We start from the raw sequence: 11,475 nt of genomic DNA, 5'->3' as shown, positions 1-11,475 counted from the left end.
TTTGTTTAGCCTACATTAAAAGAAAATATAGGAGAATGATACATTATAATTTTTTTTTTGTGCTATTATTTCAAAAAAAAAAAATGATTGCTAGACATCGGGCCTACTCAGAGGCGGCCCCCATCAAATTCACCAATGGACGAGAAATATATTCGATCTAGATCTACTAGACTAGAGCTAGATCTAGATCAATATTATGATCAGGATTAGTATGCCTACTACTGGGTATAGTAGGCCTAATAGTGCACTTATGCTGTTCACATCAGATTCACTTCTTGATGTGATACCACTGCTATAATTGTTTTGTTTTGTAAAGGGTCAATCTCTTATTAAATCCTCAAAAAAAAAAAAAACTACTTATTAATTGTTTTTTAAAATTATGTCCAACTTATATGCATACTGTAGGCCTATAGATTTTTTTCTCAATTAAAAAAAAGTAAACATTATTTTTGTGTAAATGTTGTAGTTGGTAGGACAGAATTTACATAACTTAGCAATACAAATGTAATAAAGAAAAAAAAATTTTTGACAAAAAATCTAAAACCATTTGCATAAATCTGTTAAAAATATGGTGAATTTGGATAGTCCCTACTAAAGAACCTCAATTGTTTGTTACTATTAATAGTGAATAGTTGTAAAAGTGGTGTATTTTTATGAAAAAAAAACAAAACTGCTTGCATAAGTGATTTAAAAAATTAGATTTTTCGCTTTTAGAAAAGAAAAAAGTAGCCGTTGCATCAGAACTTTGAATGGACTAAAATATTATGATGTCGGATTTTCACTATCTATTTTACGAGATCTAAACGGGACGGACAGACATTTCATACAAAATTAATAGCGTCTTTTCCCCTTTCGGGGGCCGCTAAAAAAAATTTTTTTTACGGAAATGTTTTTTTTTTCTTGAGGAGTAAAAGATTGACCCTTTACAAAACAATTAGATCAATTAAATATTCATTATAAGTCATCAGTTAGGCCAGGTTCACATCTAACTTCACATTTACTTTCACCTATCCTTTGGTCTGCTGGACCGCTGGGGCTCCACACAAGATCTGTTAACCTTTTTTCTCCATTCTTCTCTGTCATTTGTCTTTGATAGAATTTCATTCTGATAATATTGAAACCTGCCTTTCTACCTGCCTGGGTGGACCACTTCGGGGGCCAATTTTCAGTTTGTGTTTCCACATAAACTGTCTTTATAACCTTATTATTATTTTTTTTTTTGTATTTTTTTACGTTTCAAAAGCTCTTCCAGAAAAGATTTTTTTCCTGCCCAAACCTCATGCAAAACAGCAGAGGATTAAAGTTCTCATGTAAGCGAGCTGGATTCGAACTCGGGATCATAGTGACAGTCCTAAGCGCATCCTTTTAAGTATTAAATCTTTTATATTATATTTTATTATTCTCCGACCCCACGTCACTTCGTGGACCACCTCAAGCCTCTTTCTAAAATCTGTGACGCATTCGCTTGTAGTTCTAATCTTCCTCCAGATAAATAAATAGGTCGGCTGGCAAACAAAACTCTCGACTAAACAACATCTGGGCCGCCGTGTAACCCGTGGTTCCACGAATCACTCCTCTGCAAAGGCAAGAAAAAGGGAGGAATGGAGAAAGACAATCGACAAATCTTGCCTGGTGCCCCAACGGTCCAATAGACTAAGGGATAGGTAAAGGTAAGCCCAATTTTGACGATATAGTTTGTGTCTTTTAGAGCATCTAATCCAATTTTGATGATGCAGTTTGTGTCTTTTAGATCATCTAGTCCAATTTTGACGATGTAGTTTGTGTCTTTTAGAAGATCTAGTCCAATTTTGACTATGTAGTTTGTGTCTTTTAGATCATCTAGTCAATTTTTGACGATGTAGTTTGTGTCTTTTAGAAGATCTAGTCCAATTTTGACTATGTAGTTTGTGTCTTTTAGATCATCTAGTCCAATTTTGACGATGTAGTTTGTGTCTTTTAGAAGATCTAGTCCAATTTTGACGATGTAGTTTGTGTCTTTTAGATCATCTAGTCCAATTTTGACGATGTAGTTTGTGTCTTTTAGAAGATCTAGTCCAATTTTGACGATGTAGTTTGTGTCTTTTAGATCATCTAATCCAATTTTGACGATGCAGTTTGTGTCTTCTAGATCATCAAGTCCAATTTTGACGATGTAGTTTGTGTCTTTTAGAAGTTCTAGTCCAATTTTGACGATGTAGTTTGTGTCTTTTAGAAGATCTAGTCCAATTTTGACGATGTAGTTTGTGTCTTTTAGATCATCTCGTCCAATTTTGACGATGTAGTTTGTGTCTTTTAGATCATCTAGTCCAATTTTGACGATGTAGTTTGTGTCTTTTTATCATCTACTCCAATTTTGACGATGTAGTTTGTGTCTTTTAGAAGATCTACTCCAATTTTGACGATATAGTTTGTATTTTAGATCATCTAATTCAATTTTGACGATGTAGTTTGTGTCTTTTAGATCATCTAGTCCAATTTTGACGATGTAGTTTGTGTCTTTTAAAAGATCTACTCCAATTTTGACGATGAAGTTTGTGTCTTTTAGATCATCTAGTCCAGGGGTGGGCAAATTACGGCCCGCGGGCCGCATGTCATCTAGTCCAATTTTGACGATGTAGTTTGTGTCTTTTAGATCATCTAGTCCAATTTTGACGATGTAGTTTGTGTCTTTTAGATCATCTCGTCCAATTTTGACGATGTAGTTTGTGTCTTTTGGATCATCTAGTCCAATTTTGACGATGTAGTTTGTGTCTTTTAGATCATCTAGCCCAATTTTGACGATGTAGTTTGTGTCTTTTGGATCATCTAGTCCAATTTTGACGATATAGTTTGTGTCCTTTGGATCATCTAGCCCAATTTTGACGATGTAGTTTGTGTCTTTTAGATCATCTAGTCCAATTTTGACGATGTAGTTTGTGTCTTTTAGATCATCTAGTCCAATTTTGACGATGTAGTTTGTGTCTTTTAGATCATCTCGAATCCGAAACTTTTCAAGCTACATAACACCTGGCACAAATTAGACTCAAAGCTGCGACATTGATCAGAGTGTATTTACAAAGGGACTTCAAAACGGCCTATCCAATGCTATTCAAGAACATCGACTATAGATATTTTGATAAGATGCGCAAAGGTGCACTCGCTCAAGATAATCAAGTATTGTTTTGACTCAAATGGTAACTATTTGCTTTTGTTGACCGTGAACCTAGATCACAGACCTATATATATTAGATATTATTTAACCTGCTGGAAGCGGTGTATCAGTGAGCAGAGGTAATCATCAATCGATTGGTGAAGAGTTATTATTTGCAATAATAAGTCGACATCAATCACAGTGCTACGCTTTACAATGATGGCTAGAAATTTTCCTCATGTACACGAGCCACTCGAGGTAAAAAGGTAACAGGTCAGAGTTGCCACTTTTCTAACAATAATTGGGACAAATACAAATTGAGAAATTGAGAAAGGAAAAAAGAAAGATGGAAGAACTATTGAACAAATTGAAGGTTTTGCAATGGAAAAACGAATAAATCAACTTATGAGCGCTATGCTTTCAATGCTTGTAAACAGCAAGAAAGGAGGACATTGAAAAGAACATAAACAATCTGATAAGACTAGCAAAAACGATTAGATTTGAACGTCTTGAAGTTAGAGACAGAGTAAGAGTTAGGCAAGAATGCCTCAAAATGAAATTATTACACGACAGTAATTTAACACTGGAAAATTGCAGAGACATTTGAAAAGCCTACGAGACAGCCAATAAACAGTTGAGACAGATTCAAGCCGACCATCTAAACATTGAGAAAGTAACAACATCATCAAGGACGAAAATTTCGAAAAGGCAATTGTAAGTTTTGTGGCAAGGTACACGAATACATGAAAAAAAAGTGCCCTGCATGCGGTAAAAGGTGCCTAGCGTGTAAAGTTACTGTAAATGGAAACATCATTTTGCCGCGATGCGCAAAAATAAAATTCAGCAGGTGTCAGAGGATATCCCCCTGATATGTGGTTGTTTTTTTTTGTTCTTCAGATAATCATGCCAAGGATATATAAGAGGAAGCTGGGCTCACGAAAATATAAGGACTATGAGGAAGAAACATTACTAAAAGCTATAGAAGATTGTAAAAAGCCAGAAATGAGTATTGCTGAAGTAGTAAAGATATATAAAATCCCTCAAAGAACTCTGAGAAATAAAGTTGGTGGTCAGCATAGTAAGTCTCATGGTGGACAATGCGCATTGGGTTTTTTATCGCGACACGAAGACTTGATAACTCAGGGAACTTGCCAAAATATCAAGCGTCAAAGAGCTGCATTAAGCCATGGTGATATCAATGTTTATTTTGAACACCTGAGGAAGTCTCTAGACGGTGTTAGTGCTGAAAATATATTAAACTACGATAAAACAAATTTGACCGATAACCCAGGTCAGAAAAAGTGCATCTTCAGAAGAGGGATCAAGCATCCAGAAAGAGACAAATTTTTCTAAGGGCAGCAGGATCAGCAGCTGGAGAGTTTCTACCCCCATATGTAATCAATAAATCTGAACATCTGTGGCATTTATTGTGTGAAGGCGGTCCACCCGGAACAAGATACGGCCGAAGCAAAAGCGGCTGGATGGTCAGTGTCAAGTTCGAAGAATGTTTTTTGACCATTGCTGTACCATGGGCCAGAAGAAAGCAGGGACGTAAAATAGTGATAGGGGATAATCTCAGCTCACATATCAGTCACTTAGTCTTGAAGAAATGTGAAGAACACAATATTGGTTTCATCTTGATTCCCCCTAATTCGACTGACAAATGCCAGTTCCTGGATGTATCATTTTTCGCTCCTCTGAAAAGAGAATGGCGAAGATTGCTGGAATGTCATGAAGTGAAACATCCTTCATCCACTTCACTTGACAAGAAAATGTTTCCTGCAATGCTTGGCTCTCTAATAGATGGAATGGGGATGAGGTGTGCGCAAACTTAATATCTGGATTCAGAGCATGTGGCATTCATCCACTTGATCTACATCAAGTGTTAAAAAAATCCCTGTCTCAGAAAATCTGACTGAACAAAGTGTTTCAGAAGTAGTTCTTTACTTACAAAACTGTAAATTTTCTCCTAATGCCTAGAGAGCTGGCACTGGGAGAAGTAACACAAGAAAAAAGATACATGTTCCACCAGGCAAATCTATCAGTGTGGAAGAACTTGATGCAAGTTCAGATACCAGGAGGCAACAATCTACACCATCAGTTGAACCAGTAACACAAGTAGTGGTACCAGTAGATGAAATTCAAAGTACCAGTACTGGTACTGGCATTGATTCATCACATGCCAGTAGCGAAGAAATCATTACTGATTCAGATGATGAGTGGCTACCTCCCAGGCAAAAAAATGTCATTCATGCCTTAAAAAAGGTATTTTCCATATAATATACAGACTTAATTTAATGGTTTCATTAAAGTACAGGCATCCGCTCTGTAGGAAAACAAGTTTACAGCAGTTTAAGTGTACTTTAAATATGTGAAAATTAAGTTTGAAGTTGAAAAGTGTGCAAAGTCACCTTGTTTCACAGATATGTGTGGTTTAGACGTTTGCCTCTCAATCAGTTTCAATTAAGAGTGAACGTGGGGAGTGTGCACGTGAGAGTGGGGGTATGCACCGGGCGTGCACGTGAGTGGAGAGTGTGCACGTGAGAGTGGGGTTTGCACAGGGCGTGCACGTGAGTGGAGAGTGTGCACGTGAGAGTGGGGTTTGCACAGGGCGTGCACGTGAGTGGAGAGTGTGCACGTGAGAGTGGGGGTATGCACCGGGCGTGCACGTGAGTGGAGAGTGTGCACGTGAGAGTGGGGGTATGCACCGGGCGTGCACGTGAGTGGAGAGTGTGCACGTGAGAGTGGGGTTTGCACAGGGCGTGCACGTAGGAGTGAGGAGGTATGCACAGTGTGCACGTGAGAGTGGGGAGTGTGCACGTGAGAGTGGGGTTTGCACAGGGCGTGCACGTAGGAGTGAGGAGGTATGCACAGTGTGCACGTGAGAGTGGGGAGTGTGCACGTGAGAGTGGGGTTTGCACAGGGCGTGCACGTAGGAGTGAGGAGGTATGCACAGTGTGCACGTGAGAGTGGGGAGTGTGCACGTGAGAGTGGGGTTTGAACAGGGCGTGCACGTGAGAGTAGAGTGCACGTGAGAGTGGTTTTGCACAGGGCGTGCACGTAGGAGTGGGGAGGTATGCACAGTGTGTACGTGAGAGTGGGGAGTGTGCACAGGGTGCATTTGAGAGGTGAGAGTGGGGTTTGCACAGGGGGGTTCACGTGAAAGTGGGGGGTATGCACCGGGCGTGCACGATAGTGTGGAGAGTGTGCACGTGAGAGTGGGGTTTGCACAGGGGGTGCACGTGAGAATGGAGAGTGCACGTGAGAAGGAGGTTTGCACCGGGCGTGCACGTGAGAGTGGGGAGGTATGCACAGTGTGCACGTGAGAGTGGGGAGGTATGCACAGTGTGCACGTGAGAGTGGGGAGGTATGCACAGTGTGCACGTGAGAGTGGGGAGGTATGCACAGTGTGCACGTGAGAGTGGGGAGGTATGCACAGTGTGCACGTTAGAGTGGAGTTTGCACAGGGGGATGCACGTGAAAGTGTGGAGTGTGCACGTGAGAGTGGGAGTGTGCACAGGTGCATGTGAGAGTGGGGAGTGTGCTCGTGAGAGTGAGGAGGTATGATAAAAAACAAATTGTTAGAAATAGAGGAGAGATTTGTTTGTTTTGTTTGTCCTTTTTCCCTCAGGAAATAGATGTAGTTTCAGATTGTACACTCTATTTATACATTTAAAAGTTCATTCTAAGACACTGAGCTATTATTCTCAAACCCTAATTCTATCATTACAAACTTAGAAAAAGAAAAAGTTAAAAAAACACTGTCTTTCTACTAAATTAAACTGCATTATAGTTTCGACATGATTTATACATTGTATGCTACATGGGGGTTTCAGCGTTCAACTCATCTCCCCGAAATGGGATGGAATTTTGTGACAGTTTTTTTTTATTATTATTGGAGGGGAGGATTTAATTTCTAACCATCACTTGCCCCAGTGATGTCGAAGTGGGTTTGAGGTAAAAACAATCCCCTCTTCACTTAAAAGTTAAAGCAAACTACAGTTAACGAATTCCATGAGCACAACCAAGAGGGGATTTTGGATTTAAAACATCCCCCCCCCCCAGAAGGTTTACAGTTTAAAATATTACCTCAATAGAGTTTTTAGACCCTTCTCCAAAAAAAACAACAACAACAACAACAACAAAAACGACAGTCACCAAATTCCATGAGTGTAGTCAAAGGGTGCTGTGACAATGAAACTAAAATGTTAACGGCATGAATCAAATAAGAGTCCTATTTATCTGCTAAATCAAAATGTTCGTCATTATTACTGCTCCCATATATTTTTCTTTAAACAAATTTAAATATAATTTTTTTGGGTAGTTTTCAAAGATACTAAAATATTGTAGTTTATAAGTCTCTAAAGTATATTGTATTTTGAACTACTGTATGCGTATCATTGATTCACTCATGAATAGAAATGACACGACACACTGCAAACTCAAAAAGGTGAACAAATCAGGCCTCCAAAGTAACGTAACACTTTAATGTCCAATAAATCACAGCCAATACCGCAATATTGGACAATTGGCAACACGCAATACTGTACTAACTTCTTTGCCTTGTCTCGGACTCTTACTGTTTCGGATTGATTTCACACAGGGGGCTGGCTCTACCGAACTTGATCGTAGGTCGTGACTTTGTCAGGTGTCTTGACTCTACTACCGTTTACATAACCATTGTTAAGCGCCGTTCGGAACCACTCTGCACTGAACAGCACTGAACTGGGCCAAGCCGTCTTGACTGTAATTTTATTTACATCATTAGGTTACGTGAAAAACCATTTAATATCACTATCCCATAGGCCAGTAATAAAAAAAAAAAGATTGATTTTAAATATATCGTAACCATAGACATAAATAAATATAGACTGGAAGTAGGAAGTTATTTTTATTTGGGGGAAGTCAAATATGTTTGATGTACTATATCTATGTGAAAAAAAAATGGCGGCAATTGAGCCATAAATTCTAGGACTAACATTTCAGCCAATATATAATTATGATCTTTAGTTTTGAAAAGTACAAAACTGCCATATTCCCAGTATTTTGCCTTTGTTTCTTAATCATAGACATAGGCAAATATATATAGGTTTGTGATGTGGATCTATGTTTGTTGACATGGCTTCTTTATTAATGTATGGCGGTCGTCTTATCGATTCAAATTGTTAGAATTAGTTTTTAGTAAAAAAAAGTCAAAGAAAATGAGCTGAACGTGCTCTAATGTTCGTAGTACGATAGGCCAAGGATAAATTCTAAAGGTTGAAAAAAAATTGAATATTATACACATTAACTTTCAGTTTCAGTAAGTCAGAATAACTGTGACTGTTACTAATTTAATATTGATAGATCACTAAATCTAACAAATATGACTAATATTTGTAATAACTAGGTCTAATACTTTTCATACTTTTTACTACTAACTATTAAACTAGTCAGTCTATCATCTATGCATGCAGACTATAGACTAGATCTAATATAAGTATAGATTATAGATCTAGTGACAATCTAGTCCTAGACTATTTATTTTATATACTAACTATAGACTATAGTGTCTATAGACTAGACTATACAGATTACAATTATAGTTTATAGTATAGTAGTAACTAGTATTTTTTTACTTTAGTATTTATATAGACTAGATCTAAATCTAGTATTTAAAACTATTTATAATTATTTTAATTATGTAAATTTAATAGATTTGGTAGGCACGATTATAGATATAATAATACAGTAGGGGTTCTATCAATTATATAGGTTATGGCTGAAAAACAAACAAACTATAAATACTTTTAATTTTACACTGCTCATAATTGCTGTATAACTCATACAAACTTATCTTTTCCCAAATGTTTCCCATAATAATTTTTACTTTATCGTCCAGTCTATATATATATATGTCTATGATCGTAACTTTATTATTTTTTAGAACTAGCGCGAGTGCAAATCCCGACTGGAGCAAAGTAGTGTTTGACAGTACTAACAATTAAAAAAAAAAGCTTCATAGTTTAATAAGTCTCACTGCGGCATTGGGTAGGTTCTGTGTAAAAGAGCTCATAAACATTAGGTTGTGCATGTGTACAGGCAATTTAAAGAAGGATAGGTTGTGCATGTGCACTAGAGAGTTAGGTTGTAGTTATAGGTTGTGCATGTGCAACAGTCATAGGTATAGGTTGTGCATGTGCAACAGTCATAGGTATAGGTTGTACATGTGGTATAGAGACCTGGGTTGTAGGTATAGGTTGTGCATGTGCAACAGTCATAGGTATAGGTTGTGCATGTGGTATAGAGACCTGGGTTGTAGGTATAGGTTGTGCATGTGCAACAGTCATAGGTATAGGTTGTGCATGTGGTATAGAGACCTGGGTTGTAGGTATAGGTTGTGCATGTGCAACAGTCATAGGTATAGGTTGTGCATATGGTATAGAGACCTGGGTTGTAGGTATAGGTTGTGCATGTGCAACAGTCATAGGTATAGGTTGTGCATGTGGTATAGAGACCTGGGTTGTAGGTATAGGTTGTGCATGTGCAACAAACATAGGTATAGGTTGTGCATGTGGTATAGAGACCTGGGTTGTAGGTATAGGTTGTGCATGTGCAACAGTCATAGGTATAGGTTGTGCATGTGGTATAGTGACCTGGGTTGTAGGTATAGGTTGTGCATGTGCAACAGTCATAGGTATAGGTTGTGCATGTGGTATAGAGACCTGGGTTGTAGGTATAGGTTGTGCATGTGGTATAGAGACCTGGGTTGTAGGTATAGGTTGTGCATGTGCAACAGTCATAGGTATAGGTTGTGCATGTGGTATAGAGACCTGGGTTGTAGGTATAGGTTGTGCATGTGCAACAGTCATAGGTATAGGTTGTGCATGTGGTATAGAGACCTGGGTTGTAGGTATAGGTTGTGCATGTGGTATAGAGACCTGGGTTGTAGGTATAGGTTGTGCATGTGCAACAGTCATAGGTATAGGTTGTGCATGTGGTATAGAGACCTGGGTTGTAGGTATAGGCTGTGCATGTGCAACAGTCATAGGTATAGGTTGTGCATGTGGTATAGAGACCTGGGTTGTAGGTATAGGTTGTGCATGTGCAACAGTCATAGGTATAGGTTGTGCATGTGGTATAGAGACCTGGGTTGTAGGTATAGGTTGTGCATGTGCAACAGTCATAGGTATAGGTTGTGCATCTGGTATAGAGACCTGGGTTGTAGGTATAGGTTGTGCATGTGCAACAGTCATAGGTATAGGTTGTGCATGTGGTATAGAGACCTGGGTTGTAGGTATAGGTTGTGCATGTGGTATAGAGACCTGGGTTGTAGGTATAGGTTGTGCATGTGTACTTGAGATTTGGGTATTTTACAAAGCTTATATGAATTCACTCTGTCTGTCTATCTGTCCGTCTGTCTGTCTGGTAAAAAGTGTGTACAGGTTTTTTCTCCCGCACTCATTCTCGGATGAAGTTGAAACTACACAGAATTACTCACTAGCATAAAGACATGAATCAATACAAAAATTAATAAATCAGCTAAGTAATTACTGGTAATGATTAATTATTTGTTTGAAGGGAAACTAATCCTTCAGTATTTACAGATGTCTAAATCTGTTGGGTTTAGTCCCCTTAAAAAATTGTTAACGCTATTTTTTCCTCACGCATTCTAGGGTCAAGTTGATAATTTAAAAAATTATTTAATGTACGTAACAAAACATGAATCAATAAAAAAATATAACCAATTAGTCAATTAATTATTAGTTATTAATTATTTTGTTTGAAATCGAATAAGAGAAATAGCTTTTACATTATTGATAGATATAGTTTTAAGGTCGGAATTGTCCCCTTTAAATAAGCTATGTTATCTTTTTTTAAAGAATTTTTTTAAAAAATTGCTTGTTTTTTAAGTTAGTTTGTCAGTATTGATGTTGTTTCTAGTTTTCAATCAAAAAAATTATTATTAGTACCATTGAAGTTTGAGAGTTAAAGTCAATGCTTCCCAACAAAACACCAATAGCCGTTCGGCTGCAATGAATATTTAGTTTTGTTAATATGAAAGAATTGAAGCATTATTTTAGAAATCATGTTTAATTTTAATTAATTTGTACGAAATGAACCATTGTTTTATAAATCAAGTATTCAGCTGACCAAGCTGATACTTGACTCAACGAGTATCAAAGAATGGTTTTATTTCTTTAACTCCTTTTAAGGTTCCATCGATCTTCTTGATTGATTTTTTATTTATTAAGTTCAATTAGCATTTGATGAAGTACGTGACGAAAGCAGTGCCCGAGATTGACTTTCAGTTGAGACGTGCAGTGGACTTGTTGATGACAAAATTGCGTGAGCCCTAACCAAAT

General features: G+C 37.7%; 1 protein-coding gene across 1 annotated transcript; it reads right to left on the bottom strand.

The window, feature by feature from the left end:
• Positions 1–9,164: 9,164 nt before the first annotated feature.
• Positions 9,165–10,498, bottom strand: LOC129928500 (G surface protein, allelic form 156-like; the record flags this gene model as incomplete). Its single annotated transcript, XM_056042982.1, has 1 exon — positions 9,165–10,498. A coding segment is annotated over one exon (1,254 nt), but the record flags the coding sequence as incomplete, so codon positions are not given.
• Positions 10,499–11,475: the final 977 nt, after the last annotated feature.

This window comes from Biomphalaria glabrata, chromosome 10 (assembly GCF_947242115.1).
Source record: "Biomphalaria glabrata chromosome 10, xgBioGlab47.1, whole genome shotgun sequence".
Lineage (NCBI taxonomy): Eukaryota > Metazoa > Mollusca > Gastropoda > Planorbidae > Biomphalaria > Biomphalaria glabrata.
Note: the sequence above shows the minus strand (reverse complement) of the source record. Positions and strands in the feature narration are given on the sequence as shown.